The sequence below is a fragment of the Prionailurus bengalensis genome, chromosome B2 (genome assembly GCF_016509475.1).
Source record: "Prionailurus bengalensis isolate Pbe53 chromosome B2, Fcat_Pben_1.1_paternal_pri, whole genome shotgun sequence".
NCBI lineage: Eukaryota > Metazoa > Chordata > Mammalia > Carnivora > Felidae > Prionailurus > Prionailurus bengalensis.
In genome coordinates, this window is record NC_057349.1 from 112,827,754 (window position 1) to 112,855,135 (window position 27,382).

General features: G+C 43.0%; 1 protein-coding gene across 2 annotated transcripts; it reads right to left on the reverse strand.

The window, feature by feature from the left end:
- Positions 1 to 890: 890 nt before the first annotated feature.
- On the reverse strand, positions 891 to 26,155 carry HDDC2 (HD domain containing 2). 2 transcript variants are annotated; one of them, XM_043592251.1, is made up of 6 exons: positions 26,028 to 26,155; positions 24,667 to 24,788; positions 22,787 to 22,889; positions 17,285 to 17,353; positions 4,821 to 4,959; positions 891 to 1,255 (listed from the first exon to the last, which is right to left on the reverse strand). In XM_043592251.1, the coding sequence occupies exons 1-6, from the start codon at positions 26,094 to 26,096 to the stop codon at positions 1,158 to 1,160; spliced, it is 600 nt and encodes a 199-aa protein (XP_043448186.1). In that variant the 5' UTR covers positions 26,097 to 26,155; the 3' UTR covers positions 891 to 1,157. The 2 variants fall into 2 exon arrangements, with proteins under 2 accessions (XP_043448186.1, XP_043448185.1); XM_043592250.1 differs by having other exon boundaries at positions 26,013 to 26,146.
- Between the last annotated feature and the right edge of the window lie 1,227 nt (positions 26,156 to 27,382).

Genomic DNA, 27,382 nt, shown 5'->3' on the forward strand with positions numbered 1-27,382 from the left:
CCATTTACCACTTTTTAAATACCGTTGCTATGATGCATCAGTATTTTGAAGCAAACCGCGTTGCTCTTTTCAACGCGGAGCAGTTATATGTACACGTGTGTTGCTTCTGAAGAGATCATGCACTTTGCTTCCTGCAGACTGGGTATCCATGGATACTGCCAAGAGTTTCCAAAGAAACGCTTCCTAGAATACTCTCATCATGCCAGAGTAACGGGCCTTCTTCAAATGGAAACTGACGTTTGAATTAAAGGGGCAGGCATCATTGCTTCTCACCAAAATACTGGGCAAGTTTGCACAGATGGTCTTCTTTTCCTGACCATTCCATGGTTGTGCCTCATTCAGAGGCAAGCAGGGTAGGTTACTTGTCCAATGAAAGGAAACGGGGGAAGAAACCTGGTCTGATGTGTTCCCAACATAAGGTGCAGTGCCCTCACTAACATTCCTCTGATTACAGATTTCTTAGCTGGTGATAAATGTTCTCATAATCAAGGTCTGAATATTTATAAATCAGACAGGGAAAAATACACAGAGGAAGACAAGATGGCATTTGAAACCGTATGCCTGAATTTATATCCCCAAATGACAAAAAGGATTAGGGGGAGAGGCAGAACCTGTTAGCCTGTTTACAAGTCTATGATCAGAGGCCTAAGGCAGGTCACAGTGAAATGAACAATGTGGCTCCACGGAGTGATCATCTGAACAAAGCAGCATTTCATAAATGCATTATAATACATTCCTTTTCTTGGATCCTCACCACCAAGTCAGCTGAAGAATCTGTTCTTAAAAGCAATCGTAACTTAATTTTCCATCATTGCATGAATCTGGCCTTCAGGGCTGTAGGTTATTAATTTAGAATAAAATAATACAAAATCTCAATAAATAGTCCAAAGTTTAAGGTTTTAAAAATTTATTTAGTTAGTTCATTAAAAAACTCCCCCCACTACCCTCAGGCTTCATCCATGGCATTTTCAGGACCACATCCTGTTCTGTAGCTCCTTTTATTATCCAGATTGTATCAGGTTTCTTACTGGAGTCCAGGCAACGGAAAATAAACAGACTTGCATCTGGGGAATCAACAAAGCAACAGTGGCCAAACAACACCATGAAAGGGAAAAACACAATGTCTGTCACAGGAGTGCAGCAACCCAGAGAGCACATCAGGAGCGGGGCTCACTGGTGGCGGCAGCTATGTTAGCGTTTCTTTCTGCCTCAAGTTCAGAGACAAGTTGGACTATCTCCGGGTGACTGAATTTTCCTACAAGGCAAGAAGACCGGGAAAGAGGTTGACAAGAGGATACATCAGTTTCTCCAGCTTGATCCTAGGCTTGTCAGGGCCTGGGTTCTGTGATCGACTCCAAGACAGAATACAACTCCAGGTCCTGGACAGAGGACCACTTGGAGCTTATCCTCCATCACCCTGGATGCCACCAAGCATTGGGGATGACAGTCGGGCAAAGAACTGTTCATCAGGCAGAGTTAGGGAAAACTTCACCAGGTAGAGAGCTGGACACAATCTCTGCCCATTCTGAAACCGGAACTCACAGGCACAAAGCACATACATATAAAAAGACTAATAGGAAGAGCAGAAGGTCTAGGCAGTCCCAGGATGCAAATGTGTCTCTTGTACACAACTACACTAAAACCCACTGATCTGTCTTCCCTGCTCCTCAACCCTCCCAGACTTCTGCCCTGGGCAGCAACCTACCTATAAGCTTTCTTAGTTGAAGGTGGTTGGCGTGCAGGATTATCAAACCCACCACTTCTTCCCTGTTTTTTTCTTGCCAGTGCCTTTGTTGTTTACTGTTCAGTCCAAATTTGATTCCATTTATTCCCTATCATCAACCTCTTCTCTGAATGTTCCCTTCACTTTCTGGCCCTGATGTCTGGCTTGTCCTGAGGATATGGCTTTCCCTGCAGCCTTGTCACATGGTGGATGTTTTCTCTCTCACATGGCTCTTTTCACTGGGCCTGGGTCTGCCCTTTACGTTCCCCGTTGCCTCCAGGCCACCGTCTGCCCCACTGTGTAAAGGTCATGCTGTCACACTATTACCGCAATTCCACCAAAATGGCTCTTACTTAGGACACACCAATTAGTAACACGTTGCTGAATCTGATCACTACCCCTCTTGAAGCATTTTCTTCCCGTGGCTTCTGGGACTCCTGACTTTCTCCTTTGAAACCCATCTTTTCCCCACCTTCCCCATCTAGTGGCAACTCCATTCTTCTATAGTTGCTCAGACCAAAGTCCTTGGATTTCTCTCATAAACACCCCTACACAAATTCTGTTGGCCTTTATATTCAGAATATATCCAGAATCTGGCCGTTCCTTTCTTTCTCTATCGCTACCAACCTGGCTCAAACCACTATCATTTCTCACTCAGATACTGCAATAGCCACCAGCTGGTCTCCCTGCTTCCAGCCCAAGTGCCCCTTTCAAAACCCAAGACAGAGTCCACTCGCCCCGCGATCCACCTCTGCAAAGGGGTCCCCATCTTGCTCAGAGCACAAGCCAACCTCTTAGGCTCACCTGCCACCCTCTCCTCTCATCCACCCCCACGAGCCACAATGGCCTTCATGCTGCTCCTCACACACAAAGTTTCAAAAAGAAAAGAGAAAAAGAGAGCCCTAAGTATTGACTGAATTAGAGAAATAAAATTGTAAATGTTATCAAACTAAAGCCTTTAAGTCCCCTTCAAAATCCTAATAAAGGGGGGAGTGGCACCCGGCTGGCTCAGTTGGTAAGCATGAGACCCTTGATCTTGGGGTCATGAATTCGAGCCCCACATTCGGGGTACACTTTACTTAAAATCCTCATGAGGTTTGCCATGTACATCTTCATTGCTCCTGAACTAAGCCTGTTGTTTTCTTTAAGCATTTTTGAGAAAAGAAACCACTCCTTACATCACTTATATTACTTAAAATTCTTAACTTTTTTAAGCGTAGTGCACCAGAGTGGAAAGTGAATTTTAATCTCAACTCAGCTGCGGGCACGTCACCCTCTTTCTCACCTCATTTCTTCCTCAATGAAATCTGGAGTTTAAACTAGATGACCCTTCCAGTTCCCACATTTTTTGATTCTACTAGTAGTCTGATGTTTCATTTTCTACTTTTCATTGTGAGTGTATCAAAATAGAAGATGATAGTGTGAAAATGCAAAGCACCACCTAAACATGACTTGTATTTTAGAGTTACGTTATTGGTGACGCAGGCTATCTTGGAGACCGATCATTGCTCACAACGGGTTGGCAAACCTTTTCCATAAAGAGTAAGACATACTTTAGGCCTTGTGAACTATGTGGCTTCTTGCCGACTACTCAATTCTGCCACTGTGGTGTAAAAGCAGTATAGACAATACATAGAGAATGAGTGTGGCTGTTTCAGTAAAATTTATTTATACAAACCAGCACCAGTCCAGCTTGGCCGATGAGCCAGAGTTTGCTGATCCCTAGTTTACAATGCTATTTAGCTGGAGTCAAACATTTCCGAGCACCGTCTATATCAAAGATAGATGAGACAAACCTGGTCTTGGCCCTCACACAGCTTAGTACGGGATAGGCTGAGCAACTGGGGGTTTTGGGACAAGACCCAGTAAGAAACATCCTTAAGGAAAACGCAAATCACACGGTCACAACATTATGGCAAATGCAGACTGAGCAAAAAGAAGGGAATACCTCATGTTGACAGGGAGGATTCAGAAAGGAGACTAGGGATATAAGTGGCCTCAGACTGCAGAGCTCTTTAGGCCACTCCAAAGTGTTAAGATCTTACTTTTTAGGAAGAGGAAAGCCACAAAAGTTTCAAAAAGGAAGAGGCTATAGTATCTAGGTCTACAAAGGAAGAAAACGTTGAGACCTGCAGGATGAACTAGTGAGCCTGGCTGGCCGAGTGAGGAGGCTATGATACAGAAATAACAAGCAGAGAGAGGCAGAGAGAGAGGCAGAGAGAGTGGGGCTGGAAAAGAGGAACCAACCTCATGAACACCAGCCAGCACCTCCATAGCGTATGCAGCTTCACTAAACACTGTTATCAAAATGAAGATAGTGAAGGCTTCTTGCCAGGTATCATTCTAAGCACTTCACGTGAACTAACCTGCCATGTCTTCAAGTAGCCCTATAAAGTTGATTTTAAAGATTTAAGTAATCTGTATACCCAACGTGGGGCTCAAACTCACAACTCTGAGATCAAGAGCTGCACACTCTACTGAGTCAGCCAGGCGCTTCTATAATTATCCTTATTTTAAAAATACAGAAACTAAGGCCCAGAGCTACGCTGAGTAATTTGCTGGAGGTTACATGGACTGTAGGTGGCAGAACCAGAACAAATCAAGCTCCCGGCCTGTGCAATGGAGCACTATAATGACACTGGTGACTTCAACTGTCTGGGGTTTCCTATTTTTACATCTCTTTTTCTACTTTCATCTCAATATGACTTTACTCCTATGAAGACCTTCAGATTACAATGTACTTTCACATATATTCTCGCTCTTGAATCTCAAAACCCACGTATGACTCAAGCAGGGTCAGTTCTGTGCTTTCCATTTTTCTGGGAGGACACAGAAAAGTCAGGAGACTGCCCGGGGGTGGGGGGCCACACAGGCAGGTGTGGACGTGAACCTGGCTTGGTGCTCAGATCCAAGGCGCCAATGCTCTCCCACAACAGACCACCTCTCACCATGAATCCCACCCTTTCCTATTTACGTGCCCCAGGTGAAAGTGTCAGAAGAAGGTAACAACAGCAGATTTCGCTAACGTCATGTCAGTCACTACGCGAGGGGTAAAAGCCAAACTAAAATGGTGTTTACTGAAAAGAGCACCGAGTACCTGCTGTGGAATCATAGAAGTCCTGCAGCCTCCCCGGTGTGTTCTCAAGGTCTTCATACTCGGATGCCTGAAGAATCATCTCACACTGGTCCAGCTGCTTCACAAATTTGGCTTCTGCACTAGACTGGGTCTCATACTCCTAAGTGAACGGACAATTAAAGCAGCATGATGAGAGCCGCAGGACAGGGTCCTCCAGGAAAATTCAGACTCTGGTACTGACATCAGAGCCACATGTAAAAGCACACTGTGTACTGGCCGCCCTTCTCGACCATGTACAAACCCTTCCCAGAGAGGCTTCGGCTGTAATTTCACGGCTCACCATCAGCACTGCTTTCGAGAAGGGTGTGTGTGCCAGTCCATGCATTGCACCGGAGGCCTCAGGAGGCCCATTCGTTCACATCGATGCTCCAAGCATTTCTCTTCCTGTCTGGTACCCTGTCTGCATGTCAAGATCGTTACTCTTTAACCCACCCGAGTGCTGGAGGTCTTTTTAACTTCAAGCTAATATTTCATCTCACGTTTCTCAAATGATTTCCCTGCCCATTTAAAAAAGTCAGCTTCCTTTTCCTTTTTTTTTTTTAATTTTTTTTTTTTAACATTTATTTATTTTTGAGACAGAGAGAGACAGAGCATGAACAGAGGAGGAGCAGAGAGAGAGGGAGACACAGAATCTGAAACAGGCTCCAGGCTCTGAGCTGTCAGCAGAGCCTGATGCGGGGCTCGAACTCACGGACTGTGAGATCATGACCTGAGCCAAAGTCGGACACTTAACCGACCAAGCCACCCAGGCACCCCTTCCTTTTCCTTTTTAAGTGAATTTCTGGCTTTCTCGTTTAATTTTCGCTGTCCCTTTCCAGTGGAAATCTCTGTCCTTGCTATCCATACAGGGAGGATTCAATCGAGTCCCCCTGGGTTATAACTCCTGAGGATACAATCAGGGTCTGGGAGTTCTTCATGCAATGGTGTGTGTGTGGTATGGTGAAGGCAGCGGATGGGGAGCAGGGTTTTGTTTTTGTTTTTGTTTTTCTATCTTCCTCCCTTGGGTCTGTCTCCCTCCTTACTGCAAAACTGAACCAAAAAGCTACAGGAGGGCTGCCTCTTATAGCATGACACATGCCACACAAGTCCTAATTAGTACTGTATAGAATCGTTCTTCTATTAAGACCAAAGTGTTCCCAACTGATTTCCCTGCAAAGTTCTCATTTGTAACTCCACCTCAGATGTGTCTGGATAATGAACCTGTCATGCCTTCTTGGCAGGGTGATGTGATGTGAATCACTTAAGGTTTCTCAGTTTCTATCAGATGCCTTATTCTTATAAAGGCAGCTATTTGGATTTTGATAGAGCTGAAAATTGTACACGGAAAAACCATTTTAATACAAGACCAAATACATTTTGTTTTAATTCAAAAGCACTTAAAAATAACTCCTTTTACTTAATGCTGATTCACATTTACAATTATATATAAATATAATTATAAATAATTATAAAATATTATAAAATATAATATATATATATAACAAATTAAAGTTCATTATTTAATGAAAAAGAAATGGAATATACTCAAAGTATAGCAGTCCAGGATTTTTCTCTATTGAAAGTGAGAAGAAAAAGATTTCAAGACCACTAGGAAATACCACATCCTGTATAACAAATTCTGGTGAAATTCCATTTCTCTTAAAAACGTAAATTGTTGAGTTTTTTTGGTCAAAAAATAATGGTACAGACATTCTTCAATTTCACTTTCCAACAAGAAGGCAGGGTAAGAACAGTGTGGCCACAAAGCTCTAGAAGTAAGAAGACAAGGCATCTTTGGGAACGTACTGCAAGTAGTTTCTCATGACAGAATGCAGAATTAATTGCAGGAGGAAGGGAGAGAAGACGCTGAAGGAGGAGGAGGGCCAACTCCCAAAAGGCCTTGTGGTTGTGAGAAGTGGTTTCGGCTTACCCTGCAGCTACTGGACATCACCGAGAGATTTCAGGCCAGAAGGGTCACGATCAGATTTGCGTTTTAGAAAGATCATTCTCCCTTCGGTGTGGAAAATGGCTAGATGGGAAGCAGAGAAATCAGGCTCTGAGACTGTAGCACCAGCAGAGAAGTTTGGAGAATCTGGTCTGGCTTAATCTCATGGCAATGAAGATGGGACAAGAGTGCAAATTTGAGAAATGCTAAGGATGAAGAAGGGAACCAAAATATGAATGTGAACAAAAGACAGAGCTGAGAATGACTTCCTAGTTCCTGGCATGCGTAACTCAAGAGGGAGCAAAAGAGAAGAAACAGACCCAAAAGACTGACAGAACAAAGAAACAGCAAAACCGAAACCTAACGAGCAACATTTATAAAAAAACTAAGGTACATAGCATTACCATGTATCACAAAATATACATAAGTGGGGACAGACAAACCGCCCCCAGCCATAAGCCCCACTTTCTTTTTACATTTTTTAACGTTTATTTATTTTTGAGACAGAGCATGAACGGGGGGGAGGGTCAGAGACCGAGGGAGACACAGAAACTGAAACAGGCTCTGGGCTCTGAGCTGTCAGCACAGAGCCCGACGCGGGGCTCGAACTGATGGACCGCGAGATCATGACCTGAGCCGAAGTCGGACACTTAACCGACTGAGCCACCCTACTTTCAATCAGTAGGGCGCCATAAGCCCTACTTTCAATCAGCAGGAGCAACAGGGCACCTGATGCACCTGAGAGCTGGAGAAGCTCAGGACAGCCAACAGGTGTGCTCCAACAGCACCTGACACAATCCCAGCCAAGGTGGATTCACCAGTCTGACCTCCTGGGGCTCCTCCTGGACAGGACCCCACATAAACAGAAGCTGCTGGGGTGGAATTAAAACCGAGTGAGGTAAAATGGGGCGCCTGGGTGGCTCAGTCAGTTAAGCCTCTGACTCATGATTTTGGCTCAGGTCATAATCTCACGGTTCCTGGGTTCGAGCCCCACATCGGGCTCTGTGTGGACAGTGCAGAGCCTGTTTGGGATTCTCTCTGCGCCCCACCCCCCCCTTAAAATAAATAAACTTAAAAAAATAATACAATTGAGTTGGGTAAGATAACAAGATGAAGCAAAGAAAAAATCCAGATAAAAGTGGGGAAAGAGCACAAAGCCAGGGAATATCTGAACATAAGCCACCGAACATTTTAACATCCCATTAAAACACAAACTGAAACAGAAGAGGAAGTTCTGTGAAGTCAAAAAAAAAGTTATCTGGACCAAGTTTCCTTCCAAAAGTTAAGGAAAATGAAGTGCATATCAAAATGAGCAATGTAAAAAAACACAGAGATCAAATCCCCTACAAGGCTACCAGAAGATACAGAGAGCAAGGAGCGAAATGACATCTCTACAGAAAATTCACCTCAGAAAGACATTCTTCATTTTTTTAAAGGATCAAATCTGTAAGAAACTACTTCAAAAAGAATTAAAAGATGCTAAGAAAATGGTAAGACATGAAAGAACCACATTAAAAAAATTAGAGATAGAGATGAAAGAAAAAGTCATTTTCTCAGCAAAGGCTAAGCAGCAAACAGGAACACTGGGGTATTTTAACACGATAAATAACGCCTTAAGAGAAACAGAAATTGAAAAGGAAGTTAGGCTTAAAAGTCAAAAAGAAATGAACATGATGTAAAGGATCTGAGAGAGAAGGTGACAAATACTGAGTTGAAGAAGAATCAACAGACAGATACGTAGAAGTCTTGGGGTGGGGGGAGGAAACTAAAGTAAAAGAAAAACTACATTCAAAAAAACTTTCTTGAAATTAAAAGCCCATACTAAATAGCTAAGGATATTGACCCAGAAGGACCAATACCAAAGCACATTCTAATGAAATTACCATATATATTTAAAAAAATCATTTGTACACCTATGCAAAAGGAGCATCTGACACATAAGGAAAATAAAATTATTATCTAACAACAATGCTTTACGACCAAAGAGAATGGAGGAATGTATTTAAGATATTCAAGGAAAGAAACTGGGAACCATGGGATTTTTATATCAAGCAAAACAGACCTTCCAGAGTAAAGAACACAGAGGAACAATTAAAAACAGGCAAGATTTAGAGAATATTGCTCCTGTGAGTCCTTGTTGGAGAACTTACAAGAGAACAAGTTTCAGACACACAAAATGACCAGGAGAAATTGACATAAGGACTGGTGGTGAGCATCAACAGGGACTCATAGAACTTTTTTTTTTTAAGTAGGTTCCATACTGCTCGTGGAGCCTAACATGGGGCTCAGACTCAGGACCCTGAGATCAAGACCTGAGCTGAGATCAAGAGTCAGACACTTAACGGACTGAGCCACCCAGGCGTCCCAGAACTAAGATTAAATGAGGTGTGAGAGACAGCATGTAATGGTTAAATGTTTTGACAGTCTAGATGGAATTCAACTATAAAAAAAATAAAGGGAAAATAAAAACAGCATAGGCAAAACAATTTTTTAAACTGTTTTTAATAATCGGAATTGACGATGGTGGGACATACAATTGTTATTCTGAGACAGGTACATGTGTAGAGAAGGATAAAGCCTGTATAATCAGGGTTCCTTGTATGGAAGAAAGTATAATATAGAAGAGGTTAAGACATAACATAAGAGGTTACGTGAAAACCGTATAGTACTGTATCTGAATTGAAAACATCACCATGAACTCAGGTGGCACACACACATATATATCCTAGCCCTGTCCATTAAAAACATGAAAACCATAACCAACTCAGTAGCAGGAAGCACCCTAGTGCACATATTGTGGTCTTGAAACAACATAACCCATTTAAACAAAACCAACCAAACAAACAAAAAACAGGAAGGAGGTCTAGCTGAAGCGTGTTCGAGATAAGTGAGGCTACAATATCCTGCCATTCCTGCCACCAAGGAAACAACCAAAGTCAAGTGTTAACCCACCTTTCCTTTGTGAACTGCAACCAAAGAGCAGATAAGGAAGAAGCCTCTGCTAATATAATTACTTCAACTACTAAATGAAAATAAAATAAAAACAATAGTGTCTTACGATTCTGCAACCCAAAGGGATTAAGGGATAGAAGCATCAAGAAAAAGGATGGAGGAAGGGCTAGATGGGTGACTTAAGGGGGGCACTTGTGATGATAAGCACTGGGTGTTATAGGTAAGCAATGAATCACTAAATTCTACTCCTGAAACCATTATTACACTATCTGTTAACTGACTAGAATTTAAATAGAATTTTGAAGAAGAAGAAAAAGAAAAAGAGAACCCAGACATCATGTGCCTCATGATGAAAGAATCCAACACCACCTACAGTTTTGCCAAAAAGATCCAACGTAAGTCTGATCCAGCCTCTGGATCCAGCTGCCACTCTGCAGAAAACAGGAGAACACAGGAACATGAACTGCATCATGAGTGTGCAACTGGCAAAACCCATGGCAAAACTATGGAAAACTCTGTAAGCCACATGGTCTGAATTCTTCAACAGATAACTTGCAAGAAAAAGAAAGAGACGGGGTAGGGGTCAGGGACAAACTATAGATTAAAGGAGATTTAAAAGACATATTAAGCCTTAAAAAATGCTCAAGATTAAGCTAAAATGTCTAAGGATGAACACTTTGGTGAAAAAACCATAAAGAAATTCGGGTGATCACTGAAAATCAGGACAGTGGGTTCTTTTGGAGGAAGGGAGGGGCTGGCTTCGGTCAGGGCCTAGGACGGGGCTTCTTGCGGTGAAATGGTCAAGTTCCAAATCTTGATGTAGGTGGTAGTTACCAGGATGTCATCCGTCCAGGAACTCATGCTATACAAAGGTTTTTGAATTTTTTTCTGTTTTGTTTTTCAATACAATAGTTTTTAAAGTAACAAAAATGGCTGAAGAGGAAGATGCTGTGAACCTGCTGAACAGGATACTTAAGTGGAGCTCCATTAGGCTGTTGGATTTGTATGTTTGGAGCTTCGAAGGAAGATTTTCAGAACATATGGAATAATCAGAATATGACCACTGAAGCCTTGGAGGAGTGTGCAGAAAGGACAGGCCAAGGACACAGCCCTGGGAAGACAACATCGGCTCTGACAAAGCCGGCTGAAGAAGAGGAACACCTGAAGAAACTCAGAAAGAGCCAGAAAGGTACAAAGAAAATCAGGAGGGAGCCATGTTGCAGACCTGAGGGACGAGAGGCAACATCTTCTAGGCAGCCAAGGTGTCAGGTGGCACCTGGGCAGAGCAGGACTTGCCAGACAGAGTCACATAGAGGCAGTCTGTGGTCGCTGCAAGAGCAGCACATGGTGGGGCTGAGTCACACTGGCGGGTTGTGGGGAGGCAGAGGCAGGGAGTGGGGACCATGCCCGACCTATTTGGTGGTGAAGGGAAGTAGAGAGATGTAGTATCTAGGAAGTTTATTTCAAAATATGATGTGTAAACATTATTTACAAGGCTTACAAAAACCTGAAAAAGTTCCCATCTGGAAACTTCTATGTTCTCGGTGAAGGAGGCAAGATTATTTGCTATAAAGTTGGGAGACAAGTGCAAAGCAGGTGAGCAAAGAGAGGGATGGACAGCTGATGTGGGGCCAGAGGCAGAGAGACTGTTGCCAATGAGGAGTCCTGCAGCTCTGAGGCTCAGCAGAGCCTGGAGACCTAGATGGGTTGTGAGTGATCCCGGTCCCCAAGGCAGGGGGGTGGGAAGGTCCCTGCATCAGCACTCTGCAGCCTCCAGGTAGGACTCGGGAAGACAAGTTGACTGAAATGACTCAGACTGGGGTTCTGTGGAGCAACAGAAGAAGTTCAAGAAGGAGTTCAAGCTGCAAAGAGATACAAGTCTAGGTCGTGAAAGGGAAGAGAAGGGGACGAAAGGGGACGAAAAGGGACGAGGACACAAGTCTCCTCCCTCTTCCTTGGGGAGGGGTCGGCCCCGACTGAAGAGTTACATGAAGTCTCTCTCTTGCACCTCTCACTCCCTACCTTCTGTGACTCTCCCTCTGGGACCCAGCACACTCATGTTGCTCTGCATCAAACTCCCCAATAAAATACTGCACCTGAACTACAAAGTATCCTTTGTAGGGAGACTTTTTAAAGGGTACCCATTAACCCAACGTGTCTCCAACTGATTGGACTTCCGGCAATGGCAACTGCATGAGGGGCAGCTCCTGCTATGCCTTGGGATTCATGGGGATATTTCTTTAAAGTGAAAGGCAGGTGGTGGGGTGAACATCTTTCAGTGATGGTTTGAGAAAAATGAAAATGTTTGCTCTTGACTTACTGATATTTGGTTTCACACTTCTATGGCAAAGATAAATTATAATCAAGGATATTGAACTGCATTAAATAGATGTGACCCTCTGGGTTCACAGCTATTTATAGTGGTGAGCAGCTATGATTAACATTTCAGAAATCAATCAACTGGCATTTTCTTTTTTTATTTAAAAAAAATTTTTTTAATGTTTAATTTATTTTTGAGAGAAAGAGAGAGGCAGAGACAGAGGGAGACACAGAATCCGAAGCAGGATCCAGGCTCTGAGCTGTCAGCACAGAACCCAGGGGCTCAAACCCGTGTCATGACATCATGACCTGAGCTGAAGTCTGACACTTAATAGATTGGGCCACCCAGATGCCCTTCAACTGGCATTTTCTATTTAACTGTAGTACTCTAAGTTCCCTGGGTACAGAATGACCATATCTTCTTAAACCATATCAGAACATATGGAATGGAGACAGAAGAAAGATAGAGCTTACCGTGTGCCAGGCAATATTCCAAGCACTTTACATATAGTAATTAATCTGATTGCCATACAACACTATAAGATAGGCATTCTACTGCTATTGTCATTTTATAAATAAGGATATTGAAGCACACAGAGGTTCAATGAGTTGCCCAAGATCACAATGCTAGTAAACAGGGCATCTGAACCCTGGAAATTGGACACTGAAATCCACATACTAACACAGGACATGAATTATAAAAATGCTTAAGTTAACATGAGAGTGTATATGGGTTGCATAGTGTTTTCCAAAAATCCAAGTCTACTTGGAACCTGTGGATGTGACCTTATTTCCAAATAATGGAATATCTGGAAGACTGCAGATGTAATCAAATTGAGATAAAGTCACACTGGATTGGGATGGACCCTAGTCCAATGGCTGGTGTCCTTACAAGAAGAGGGAAATTTGGGCACAGATACAGACCCAGGGAGAACAGCATCTGACTATAGAGGCCTACATTGGAGTGATGTGTCTGTAAGGCAAGGGATGCCAAAAGCTAGAAGCAGCATCTATCAGAAGCCAGGCAGAGTCAAGAAAGGATCCTCCCCTGGAGCCTTCAGAGCACAGCCCTGCCAACACCTTGATTTTGGACTTCCAGCCTCCAGAACTGTGAAACAATACATTTCTGTTGTTTAAAAGCCATCCAAATTTCTGGCAATTTGTTACAGCAGCCCTAGGACAGTAACAGAGTATCTTATTACTAGTAAGTAACTGACATGGTGTCCTAAATACAACAGAACTATAAATGCTTGTTCAATCAACCCCTGTGCTGCATCATAACCTAAAGACAATGCTGAACTAGGAGGCAGGCTTTGTCACCCACTAGCTAAGAGAACCTGGGCAACATACTGCTCCTCAGCCCCGTTTTCTTATGCGTAAAATAAAGGAGTTGGGCATGGATTTTCTTCCAGTTTTAAATTTACAAAATTCTAACATGTACAGTAAAGAGTCATAGAGATGGGATCCAGAAATAATTTTAAAAGACGTAAGAATATGGTAAAGTAGCCACTACATAGTACCAAAGGTCTCAGAAGGAGGAAAAACACAGAGAGATACAGAGAAAGAGAGAAAAAGAGAGAAAGAAGGAATGAATTAGTTTTCTAGGGCTGCTATAAAAAGAACCACAAACTGGGGCTTAGGTTACAGAAATTTATGGTCTCATAACTCTGGAGCTAGAAGTTGGAAAGCTAGCTGTTGGCAGGACTGGTTCCTTTGGAGGGCTGTGAGGAAGAATCCACTCCAGGCCCTTCTCCTGGGCTTATAGATGGCCTCTCTCATGTTCACATAGCACTTCCCCAATATGTATCTTTGTGTCCAAGTTCCCCTTTGCATAAGGATAACAGTCATATTGCATGAGGACCCACCTGAATAACCCCATATTAATTTGATTACATCTATAAAAATCCCATCTCCAAAAACACTTTTTAAATCCTATCTCAAGGGAAAAAAAAAAATCCTCCAGTGATCACTTCCTCTTTGAAGAACACCTGAAATGATATAATTATATTTTGACATGAACAATAAAAATCTGAAATACAATTATAAAAAAAAAAAGACCTCCTTCACACTAACAATAAAAAGTCCTATCAATTCATTCAACAAATATTCAAATATTCATTGCCCACCATCTATTTTTTATTTTACTAGGCACTGAGAATAAACTACTGAATGGAGGAGAAAAAAAATCGTATCTCCAAATAACGTCTTATTTGGAGATACCTCTGAATTTTAGTGGGACACAATTCAATCCATATCAGAAAGAGAAGAGGGGAGAGGAATATCTTCTTCTGATGTACGCCTAGAGCTAGGTTTTTTGTCATAAGATCCTGTGAGCTGTGAAGAAACGTGTTGTGTGCGGAAGGACAGTGATACTCTAGTTCCTGAAATACAGGCTTTAATAGACACAGGATGGGGAGAAATAGTCAAAGAAATTAGCAACAATTCTAATGTCTAAAACTCTCTTTAAAGAATAATACTAGATACTAGAGAGGTACGTCTTCCTGCTTTGTTTTCATGATATTTAAACAAACTTAAATATATCTGTGCCCCCCAGCATCAGCACATACATACACACTCGCCCCCTTGCACAGAGAATAAACACTGAGACTTAAACATGTATGCCCAGCCTGTACCTCAGGGGCCTCTCTTGACCTGAATCAGCTACTTCATTCAAAGGGGTATATGAATTGGTTAAGGAAAGTTTAAGAGCCATGAATAATATTCTCTATAAATACAGTTCTACAATTCTGTCTGAAAAATTTATTGCTGTCTATTTATATGGTCCTCATTTTTCCCCCCTCGGGCTCTTAACAGAAAAACGAGCCCAACCCTTTCATAGCATGCAAAGATGGGGTTCATGTCAGAAAGTAAGAAAGTGCAAATGTTCCTCCTCCACATCCATCAATATCCCACAGTGTCACCAACAAAGTAACCGAATCCCATGTTCTCTTCTTTTAAGCTGTCTGCCAGCACAGCTCCAACAATTCTAAAGAAGGACTGTCACATTCCAAGGTGGCCACTGTGTACCTGTCCTGGGACCTTCTTTAACAAGCTTAATTGATTCAACCACTGACTTTCATGAGATCATAAAACTGTCACCTATTTAGGGGTTATCGAGTCCTTTATGGTCTGTATTTTATATTTTTCCAAACCCAAAGTCTTTATTGTGATGTTTTCATTTGGAACCTACTTAAATAAAAGGAAATTTTCCAGTAAATGTAAAGTAATTTTTGTAAGTAAATTTTGCTATAAGCTTTTTTTTAGCCAGTCGCTGATGGCTAACTGAGAAAATAATTTAACAGATGCTGCCACTGTGTTTATAATAACTAGGAGACACAAGGGTACCAATTCTTATGAAAAGTTTTTTGGGTTTTTTTGTTGTTGTTTGTTTTTTTTTGTTTTTTAATTTACATCCAAATTAGTTAGCATATAGTGCAACAACGATTTTAGAAGTAGAAAAGTTTTAAATTAAAGGAGTCTTTCCTTTGTAAAAACAATACTTGAGATTAGTTTCATAAGCTCAGGGGCCACTTTTTTTCTCTTTCTATGTATGAAATCTCTTTCTATAATGAACTCTATTCCATTATTCCTCAACTCACAGTGTTCCAGAAGTTCACTTGAAAGGACCTACTTTGGCACAAGGGACTCTTTTTCCTAAAGAAACCCTGTTACACCTAGTGACAGATACCACCGGAGCCAGGCTCCGGCTACATACCATGCATATTTTGCCAGATTGAATTTTCACAATTATTTGGCAAGGTAGGCATTAACAGCCACAATCTTTCACCTTCAATCCCGAGGACAAAGCTGTTTCAGTTTTCAGCATATTTTTAACTTAGAAAACAATATGGTATATATAGTACACATTACAGAAAACCTCTAGTGGGGTCCAGGGCAGACTCAGCTGCTAAACAGATGAATATTCCTACATCAAAGCATATTAATTTTCACATCAAGGGGAATGAGTGGGGACTCTAAACAGCCTCATGTTGATTCAGGTAAATTTTGCCGTATGAGGTGAAGTTAGATCAGGTTTTTTAAAAACGGGCTCCCTGAACTTTGTAGATTTCCTAACTGAGGATTTAGGGCCTGTGGAGCTGTATTACTCTCACGTTCTAGGAGAAATAGGCCAACTAGAACCAAGTAACTCACCCAAGGGAGGTGGGACTCAAATCCAGGTCTCTGGAGGCAAGCCTTGCTCTCTGCATCATAGTGTACTGCCTCACAAGGGAAGAATGCTCATTTCATCCCATAATTCAGCTAACCCACAGAAATGACATCATACTACAGAATCTGACCACTGAGGAAAATGGCATTTATAGGAGAAACATCTAGTCAGGGTTCAACCTGGTCACTTCCCAACCTGACCCCTAGTCTTCCCAAGTCAAGGAAAGACCTGACCCAGCACGCTAGGCAGTGGGAAGGGAAGTCTGCCAGCTCTGAGGCTCCAGGGAGAGCAAGGGGGGGGGGGGGGGGGGGGGCTGTCCTCTGACAGTGGGAGAGGGGAGGGGGGCTGTGGAGGGGGGCGTCTCAGGGCTCACGCAAAGAAGGGCCAGTACGGACTGCAGGGAAGTGAGAAACTGCAGTAGGCAAGGATTTGTCTGCTGTTGTTTTCTCTTCACAAATGAAAACCAGCACTGGGGGGGGGAGCAACAGGAGCGCGTGGGCTTTCTTTGCTCTTTCCACTCTTCCTGCCCTATGCCGCCAGTCATTCTGCCTCCCACCTTGCCATCAAGCACCGGGAAGGCAGTGAGCACCTACAGGGCCCCCGTTCTGTGCTGGGCATCATGGCACCACTTCACTTTGACCTCACTCAGCCCTTAACAGCCCTTCCAGGTTTCACAGGTGGGCAACAGGCTCAGGGAGGGGAAGAAGCCCAAGGTCAGAGGCAGGAGGTGGTGAGGGCCCACATTCTTTTCAAGGACCAGAAGGCTGGGCGAGTGCAGGCTGGCAGGGTGGGGGTGAGAGCAGCGCAAGAGGAAATCCAGGGGCTGAGTCAAGATCTGCACCAGGCATCATGGTGTCAAGGGAAATGGGGAGATTGGAGGGAAGAAAAATTTCTATTAGCCATGAGAAACCCCTGCAGCAACCAGGAGGTGAGAAACAGACACAAACGAGAAAATAATAAGTTAGAGACAGCTTGTTAAGATAATCTAAGGCAACTACAACATTGAAGATCCATATAAACTCCATCACAGTAAATAAAAAGCAACTCATCACATATACTTACTTCCCAAAGCCCATAAAGTTCCTTCCTGAGATCTTCTGGGAGGAGCTGTGTTAGCTGCTTCATAGCTTCCTGAAATACCAAACTGTTATTTTACTCATGATCACATTTATCTAATTAACAATTCAACTACAAAAGCCAAATAGTGGGCTCAAACTCTTACAAACAACTCCCCAAAGGACAGCCAAATGTTGGACAATATTTATAGATTACAAGGAGGGCAGTTGTATACTTTAAAGAAACATGCGTACTTATTCATATGGGGTCCAGCAAGCACTTATTTTGTGGCCAGAAGCACACCAGACACCAAAAAAAAAAAAAAAAAAAAAAAAAAAAAAAGACAATAAGGAAGGTGTGAGATGATTACAGAGATATCAGAAGTGAGGCCAAGGTTTTACATCTTGTGGATGAATCACATCTTGTGATTTCAATCATAAGCATCCTGGAGTTCAAAACTAACCTGAGAACAAGAACAGGAAAGTAACGCTGAATAACAAAGCTCAAAGAAATTTCCTGTGTATTATTATATTCATTTCCCACTGTTAATATTTTTATTTCATAACATAAAGCACTACACACATGGGCAGTTATTGTCATTAACATAAAGGAAACTACAGGATAGTATTTTGTGGGGTCATACGCACAGGATGAAAGAAAGGGATATTAAAGCATAATCAGCCATACCACCCGTGTAGTATCTGAGCCATTCGACAGCATCACCAATCACTTCTTGCCCTCCCTTCATAAACATGTCCAGGCCTGGGACTCTAGCTCCTCCAGAGGCTGCCCAAATGGGCTTTAGGCAGCACTGACAGAAAATACCTTCTTGTACCAAGCTGGAAGCTATCCCTGCAGGTCTTCCACCAGGCCTCACCTCACCCCTCGCAAACACAGCATTGAATACGTGGGCAGTGACCCAGCTGGGCCAGAATCACTGCGGCCACAGTGACCAGTCCAAGGGAAGGCCATGTACCCAAACCAGCCACTTGAGGGGCATCTGCATGATCTGTCCAGCAGAGGGTAGGAGAGAGAAGGCACTACTCTCTGAAGTCCCCGGAGCCACCCTCGTTCCTTCCTCCTTCATTTCTGTGTTGCTCCAGTGTCTTTCTAAAACATCATGTCTTGGGACACCTGGGTGGCTCAGTCAGTTGGGTGGCCGACTCTTGATCTGGGCTCAGGTCATGATCCCAGGATCGTGGGATCAAGCCCTCTGTTGGGCTCCACGCTGAGCATGACACCCGCTTTAAGGTGATCTCTCTTGCTCTCTCCCTTTGCCCTTCTCCCCCACTCACGCTCTCTCTCTCTAAAATATAAAAAAAAATTAAAAAAAAATATCACATCTTGGGGGGCATGAGGTCTACAGCTTACTCTCAAATGGCTTCAGATCCCTTCACCATCCTCATCCTACACCTCTTAATTCGCTTCAGTTCTTCTAACCGGAGGTGAGGGTCCTTGGCCAAGTGGCAAAGGCCCCATATAAAATCGAATAGTGAGCTGGGAAAAAGCACTGAAAATAAAAATGGGAGGAAAATGTTACAGAACACAACCACTGGCAGAGCGAACGGCACGTGCCAGTGTCAACAGTGTGCTCTCGTAAGTAACATCACCATCTTGAACGGCCCGTAGCGTCATAGCACCCTCAGTGGTATCAAATTTAGGGTATTGTGTATCTGCATCCTCACTTGTTTCTTTTTCATAAACTGCAGAAAATGCTTGAAAAATCTTTGCATTTTCAAAAATTAAAGGCGTCTTTACAAATAGATCGCCTTTCTCTACACTATTCCAAAAACACACGTTTGTCCGCTGCCTTTGTTTGAAAAGAATGAACTAATATGTATTTACAGGTATATAAATATCTAAACTCTTGAATTAATATATTCCCTTTATGGTGACGTACCCAGCACCGAACATAGTGAATGAGGTGTGGTCTGACCAAGGTGGGAGAGAATGGGGCCATTGCCTCCATCATGCTGGACGCTGTATTTCTATAAAGGTAGCCTGAGACTGAATCAGCTTTTTGGAGATCAAATCCAATAAACTTCCAGTTGATTAAAATCGCCCTGTCCTTTAAAAAACAAAACAGATAACAAATATGTTGTTGCTCGCTTCTTGAAATTGAACAAAGATTTTCTGGATCTAAAACTCATTGATATCATGTTATTACACAATCAAAATCTGCATTTTGAGACCTTTTAGGTGGTCAATATTCCTTGTTCGGCAACATATGCCAAAGAATCGTGCCTAACTTTTTAAGTGAACCCTCCAAAACCACCTTTGCTAAACTCAAAGGGTACATGGCTCCAAAGGCCAGACTTACCCTCCCGGTGGTGAGCTCTGCCACTCCCACTTCTATACTGAGTTTTGCCTTGTTCACACATAGATTTAGAGTGATAATTTTCCTCCTTTTTTTTTTTTAATGTTTATTTATTTTTGAGAGAGAGAGACAGAGCGCGAGCAGAGAAGGGGCAGAGAGACACGGAGTCACAAAATCTGAAGCAGGCTCCAGGCTCTGAGCTGTCAGCACAGAGCCCGATGCAGGGCTCGAACTCACAAGCTGTGAGATCATGACCTGAACCAGTCAGACACTTAACTGACTGAGCCACCCAGGCGCCCCCAGAGTGATATTTGTCCTAACTTGACATGCTTCTTCCAATGAGTAAAGCATGTCAAAAGAATTTGCCTAAAGTCCTGAGCCGAATAAGCTTCTAGCAAATGTCTTAGGTCAGTTTTGTGACCGTACCTAGAAAGCATTACGCATCTTCACACATCACTGGTAAGGCTGAACAGTACAAAAGTTCACTGGGGTTTGAACGGGGTTTGACACTTAACTCGCCCATCACTGACTGTGGAACCCTGAGGTTAAAGGTTATTAACCTCTTTGTCCTTCAGGTTTCTCATCTGTAAAATAGGGGTTAATAACGGCATCCACCTTAATCGTTGTGACGATTAAGTAGGTAATATATGTAAAGCTTCAAGTATCTGGTACATAATGAGCACTCTATAAAACGTTCACTATTTTTCAGTTTCACTATTTTGCCGTGTTCATTTCCATCATAAAGTTTGGTTCTTCCCCTTTGAACGTCCTCATTCTCAAGCAACTTTTAGCAACTTTAACCCTAGAAGATACATACATACCATGATTCTGCCTTCTAACTTAATGTTTTCTCTTTGCAAAAGAATAAAACCTGCTATTGCTGTATTCCAGCCTCAATTTCCATCCCACCAGTTCCCGATGATCCTTACTAGGCATCATTCACCAACTGGGGTTATGAAATAAAGTCTGTTTTATCTTGTTTAGGAAGAGGATCAGACAACACATATTGCTTTTGGCCCTAAATTTTCTCTTCCATGCCCTCATTTTCCTTTTCATCTTAATACCTACTCTCCCTCAAAGCAATCAGCCTTCCAAGTTTATCAAATATGTTCTCTCCCTCCTACTTCAGTTTAAGCCTTCCTGATGCAGTTGGCTAGCCTCTGGGCGAATAATGCTGCCTGCTTCTCATTATGTGCATTCCACCTTGAGCCAAGAAACCCTCATTTAATTATCTTAATGCATGGTTCAGACATCTAAATCTTGTTCATAAACACCATCTGCATAAAGAATTGTTCACCTTCCAGATCTTTCTCTCTGTTCCCAAATCCTAACCAGCAGCAGGAAGAGGTAATGGAATATCAGCACTCTTCCAAGCCTTTGGTTTCTTGTCCAAGAACTTGTGGTTCTTCAAGATGCTTCCCCTGTCCCTTCTGATTATGGCACTGAGTCCCCTGGAGAACACTGGAGTGGCAGCAGCCAAGAAGTACAAGGAAACCAGAAAAATTCTCATCATTGCCAGGACAGGACGTCCAGAAAGGCAGCGGCACTGATGGTTCACATCTCCACAAGGCCCCTCCACAAGGTGTCACCAGCCAGGCCTCACTCGTGTCAAAACAGTAGCACGTTTTCTCTCATCTTCAGTGGCTAGAGAGCCTCTGATGGGTTCTTTTTTCTTCCAAAAGGCTCTGGTTTGCTCCTCTGTGGAGGAAGCCTCAAATTCATTATGTACCTTCATGGGGACAGTTTGTCTTTTCTCCTTGTTCTGTGTCACTTTATAGTCTCTGATGACCCTCTGGTACTTCAATATACCATTTCTCCTGCACAAAGTCCAAATTTATCATCCTGAAATGAGCTGCATAATTAGGGAGATTTTTCCCTATCCGCTCTCCTTTATGTCATTACTCAACATGATCTGGTTCAGGGTTCCTTCCTCTCTGCAACTCTGTCTCTTGAACTAATTGGTTTCTTTTTCTATAAATTCTGCCAATCAATCTAGGAATTCTTTATTCCCAACAGTCTAGACTCCTACAGAGAGACATCTCCTCAGTTTCCTCCCTTTTTCACAAGCTGTCATGATGCTGAGCCTGTATTCTGGATCTCTATTTTGGCAGGAAGAAAACATTCCTTATGTGATTTTCCTTGTTCCCATAATGTTAGAACTCCTAAACTAGGATTCCTTGTGGATCTTCTTGTTTCTGGAGGGATAAAAATACTGTTGGCTACTGAACTCCAGTCTCCCTCAGCTCTGAGAACAGATATTCAGGCCCACCTACTCTGTTAAACCATGTTGATGAGGATCCATCCACTTAGGAATTTATGACCAAACTCCTGTAATAAAAGTAGCTTGCAATAATCCCTGAATGGAGAAACAGCTGTTCAATAAAAAAAAAAAAAAAAAAAAATCCTGGATTTTCCAACCTCTGCCTCAAATATGTGTCCTTCTTTGGTCCTGCACTTTGGATTTAGAGTCCAAATTAACACAGATTTAATATTTTATTGCTGTTCATTTCTTACTATTGCCAAGTATTTTTCTTCACTTCTGACCAATAAATTAAAATGCTAATGGAAAATTCACAAATTACTATAATATTGATTATATTTGTGATTTACAGAACTTTTCTCCAAAGAGCTTAACCAGCATGGAGAATTCCTTCAAGATCTAGCTACCTCCATTGTTCTAATGAAAGCCATACCATCTATGTCCACATACTAATGAGAACAGAAACCAACAGTTTCCTGTCCCTGTGTTAAACAAGGCTGGGAATAGGCATACTTTTCTGATCTTGTGTTAAACAAGGTTGAGAACAACCAAAAACCAATGCACTGCTTATTCCACGGAATCCTTGCTTCTGGAAGAGAAGACTGTAAACCACCCAAAACAGAGTAAACACTAACAGCTTACTCCTCAAGAATTTAAGACTTTGCCACACCAGTCCTACCAATCCAAGGCTGTTTTGCCCTAAACCTTGTGCAATCTAACTAGCTGCCCATCTCGTTAAGATCCATCTAAGCATCCTCCAGCCCAGGCCCTAAAACTCGATAAATATTCTCTCCTGACTTCCCTTTCCTGAGACACTACTAAAACACTGCCCAGGTACTCTCCCTTACTGCAACAGGTCTAATAAACTTAGCTTTGCTTCAGCAACAGGTTTCTCTGGTAGTCTCTTGTGGAGTCAACAGTCAACACTGACCTCTTCTCGCCTATGTTTTTCTTCTTTGGGGATGTTATCTGCTGGTGCTATGTCCCCAACGATGCATTCTGCCATATCGTGAACCAGGGCTAGACGAATACATCTGACCAGGCAAAAAATGGTGAATAATTACACAAAATTAGATTCACTACAAGTTCCTTCTCTATACTATTTTGAAGTTGCATATTTTTTTTCCTCCACCCTCACAGGGCATTTTAATGCAGTATTTTCTAAGGTAATTATATTCTACCAGCCCACAACAGTTCTGATTCAAAACTGCTAGCTAATATTCAACATAATAATACATGATTGCAGAGGAAACGGTTAACATGGATTTTTTTTTTTAATGGCTGGTTTTTCAAATTTCACTTTAAAAGGTTGATAACTTCAGAATACAACGCCAAGAGGAGATGATCTGGTTATAGTATTTACTTACTGATATAAAATTCAGAAACAATCATCCCCTAATATACTAGTTAGATGTCAAAATGAGTTGCTTTATAAAGAAATGGTGGAGTTGGACAGATCTAGGTTCAAATCCAGCAATCATTTATTAGCTGTGTGACCTTTGCCAAATTACTTAATTTCTTTAAATGCTCAATTCTGTCAGCCTTCATTTTATCATCTGCACAAAAGGATAATAATACATCATAAGGTTGGTCTAAAAACTAAATTTGATAATTTATGTTCCTGATAATGATTAGTGATGAAGATAATCACTGTCAAAATAATGAAGGCAGGTCATAATATAAACGCCCCAGAGGGCCATCTGTTTCACGTACCCACTATCTCCAAGGTGGCACAAGGCCTAACAACCTCCTCAGGGGTGTCCCATCCACAGTCTCTCTCTGTCATCCAGTTCAAATCTCAGACTACACTTAGGTTTATCTCTATTCGACACCATGTTCATCTTGTACTTTTTGCCAGAAAATCCCACTTCCACACCATCGACAGAATAACAGGGCTAATGAACGCTCTCTAATGGACCTTTGCTACACATTGATTTACTTATTGTTTCCAAAATATACCTTTACGTTCCTACCATCAGGGCCTCGGTTGCTAAGCTGTTCTCTCTGCACACTGTGCCATCTACTCCTCTACCTCATCAACTCTTCAGAGCTCACCTCACATTCCACTTCTTCCACTTCCCCAACAACACATGATCTCGTCTGTTAGAATAACTTGCTAGTTTTTTCTTAAACTTTGTATTTATTTATTTTTAAAGTAATCCCTACACCCGACGTGGGGCTCAAACTCATGACCCCAAGATCAAGAGTCACATGCTCTGCCAACTGAGCCAGCCAGGAGCCCCAACCTTGCTAATCTTTTAACATAACTTGTTTTGTTCCTTTTATAGAAGCCAGTTGGGACCCGTGTAACTCATGGGAGACTTATTTTACTGTCTTAGCTACGAAACTTTGTCCTGTGTTCAAAAAGCATTTTAAAACACTTGCTGACTGATTGAAGGACAAGATATCCCTTTCTTAGCTACATCCTGCACATCACCTCTCTAAAAAGTCACCTCACAAACAGGTGCTAGTATTTATGAAAGGGGCTAAATTAAAGCACATGGTGTACTAATACAATAATAGAATTTTAGACATGCCACACACACTCTCCAGCCCTGGAAATCCTAATATCACACTTGTTTTCTTGAGACCAAGGCAGGCTCTATCACTTGCCAGAGAAAACCCAGAATGCAGTTTACAATTGAAACAATCAACACCCATAATTCCCCTTCCTACATCCTGAATCTGTATGATTTATCTCTTGACAGATAAACTAACCTGCAAGAATTAGACACAGGCCTCAGTCAAGGGAAGTGGTGCATATGCACAGACCAGAGATCTTAACAAGCATCAATGTTCACATCAGCTTACCGGTCTTTGTTAAGATGCTCATCCTTGGTCACCAGAGCCATAATTGCCATTCTGTACATGTGATCTGATACGCTCTCTGGACTCTGAACATTTCTGTATACCCAGCCAGTCCTTGGGACTCTCTAATGAAAATGAAGAAAAGAAAGAAGTTTATAAAAATAAATATTTAAACTGTTATGCTCTTCGAGACAAGCCCAGGGAATAGGGTATAGAAGCAGGGTCATGGTTTCAGAAAGTAGTAAAAATTTCTCAACTAACCTCAAATAAACCAGGGAGGTCAGAGAATGAGAAAGAGAGAGAGAGAGGGAGAAATAATTCACAAGCATACCATGCAAAATTCCAATAGTCAAATTACTCTGTGTTACTAATGTGTAAATTAAGGAACTTATACAAGTCCTTTGGACAGAAAAATTAAGCTGTAAATTACTGTGTTTTTCCTAACTACAAGAGTTGGGACTTTCTGCCTTCAGACAATACCACTCCACACGCTAGAAACTCTTGTGGTGAAAGCTTTCAACTTGAACAAGTGACAGACTTCCAAATTCTGGAGCAGAAAGGAGTAAGGCATTTCTAATCGTTCCTGCTACCACCTGTCATAATTCTTCCTTTTGTTCAGATCAGGATGTGATCTTGTGAGACTGCATTTTCTCCCCAAAAGTCCACATTTTAAAAGGACTGTATATAAACAGTAGCAATGGTGGCAGGAAACATAATCTGCCTTTAACTTGTAGAAATTCTGCAGAAATTATGGAGTGGGGAGGACGCACAGGATACAACTCCAGTATGTACTACAGAAAATATTCTGTTAAAAAAAAAGTATTTTTATCTCTAGAAGGAGCTAAGAGATTGAAGGTACCCCGCTTCAAATCTGCCAGACTGAGGGGCAGTTCCGCTCTTGCCACCTGCTGCTCGGAGGGCCACGCTTAACCGCGCAGCTGAGCGGTCGTGAGCCCCGCCTGTACTCTGGGCGGCCTCGGGCCAGCGGGGAGGGTCCCGAACATCCGCGCGCCGGCGGTTCGCCGGGAACCGCTCGAGTGGCTGCCCGGGCCGGTCCCCGGCCGAGCACCACGCCTGCCTCCCCACACGGGGCTCTCGCGGTTCAGACTCCGCCGGGCCTGGGCTGGGCCTGGCAGCCCGGCCGCGCCTCCTCCGCCCGCCGTCCGGACGCGCCCCCGCTCCCAGGGCAGTTTCTGGGCCCAATCCTGCGAGGCGGGAGGGCGGAGGGAGGGTGAAGGCCCCGGCCCGCGGCGAGCAGGAGCTCCAGGGCCCCCGCGGCCACCCCGGCCTCTCCCCGCGCGCCGCCCGCCCGGCCCCAAACGGCCCTGCCCGGCCCGGAGCCCGTTCACCTTGAGCTGCCCTACCAGCCGCAGGAACTGCAGCAGGTTCTGGGCCCCCCGGCCCGATAGCGCCGCAGCGGAGGCCGAAGCCATGCGGCCACCGGTCTGGCAGGTCCGAGCAGGCCGCGGGGCCGCCTCCTGAAGCTCCTCCCCTTCCTCCGCCTCCTCCTTCCTCCTCCTCTTCCCCCCCTCCTCCTCCCTCCCCATCCTCCTCTTTCTCCCCAGAATCCTTCACCTCCCTCGCCCTCCTCTTCCTCCTCACCCAGGTTTTCCCAGACCCTTATGGAAAAGAAGTGTTCCACCTTCCTGGCCTTGATGGCTGTGCCTCAGGCACTGAACCTCCGTGGCAGGCATAGTGTTTGGTGCATACTAGTCACTCACTACTTGTTTGCTAATCTCCACTCAACTGAACTCTGTCAAATTGTTAAATGGATTGCAGTTGGGTAGGGGAGAGGCAGAGGGTAGTGTGCCTTCGGAGCAGGAGGGCTAGGCAATATTGCAGGAAAATCTTATCCAAATTAGCAACTCAGTGTCCGATTGGGGGAAGAAATAAGAGCTCTACTAAAAGGTGGGCAGTCTATGAACATTTTAACAGAGGCACAAGGAAAGTAGTCTGGAAGGGAGAAGTAAACTAGGAGACACAAAAAAAACACTGGGAGAATTTGGGACTAGCCATAAAAGGCTGGGGGAGTGAAAGCAATCCCATGATGCAATTACAGCCTCCCTAACGTGTGAAGAATCCCCTACTCCAAAAAGTTGTCTGTCTGTCTCAAATGTCTTAATTTCATCAACAACCAATGATACTAGTTTTTTAAAGACATTTAATGGACATGCATACAGAAGGACTCAGGGAGAGGCTAATATGGAGAATAGACTATATGGGGCAGGGAGGAAGTAGGGAGATCATTTAGGAGACTATTGAAATAATTCTTTGAGGAGATAATTTTGGTTTGGTCCAGAGTGGTAATGCAGGTGATGAGAGGTTGTTAATTTTGTATACAAGTTGAAGGTAGGACTAACTAATAAGATTTGTGACAGACTGGACATGGAGCATGAGAGAAAGAGAAGGATGACTCCACAAAATTTGGCCTGACCAACTGGAAGGATGGAGTTGATATTTAGGGAGCTGGAGAAAACTGCAAGAAGAGTATGTTGTGGGGAAGGGCAGGAATCAGAGGTTTGGGACCTGGGGTACCCAACATTTAGAGTTTGGGAGACGGAGAAGAAGCAATCAGTGAGGTAGAAAGAGAACTAAGAGATGTGTTCTAGAAGCTGAATGAAGAAAATATTTCAAGAAGGAAGGAATGTGGTTGTTGTGTATTGGTTTGTTGTGATTTCCAAATCTCCGCATTTATGACCAAAATGAGATTGTTTTTAAG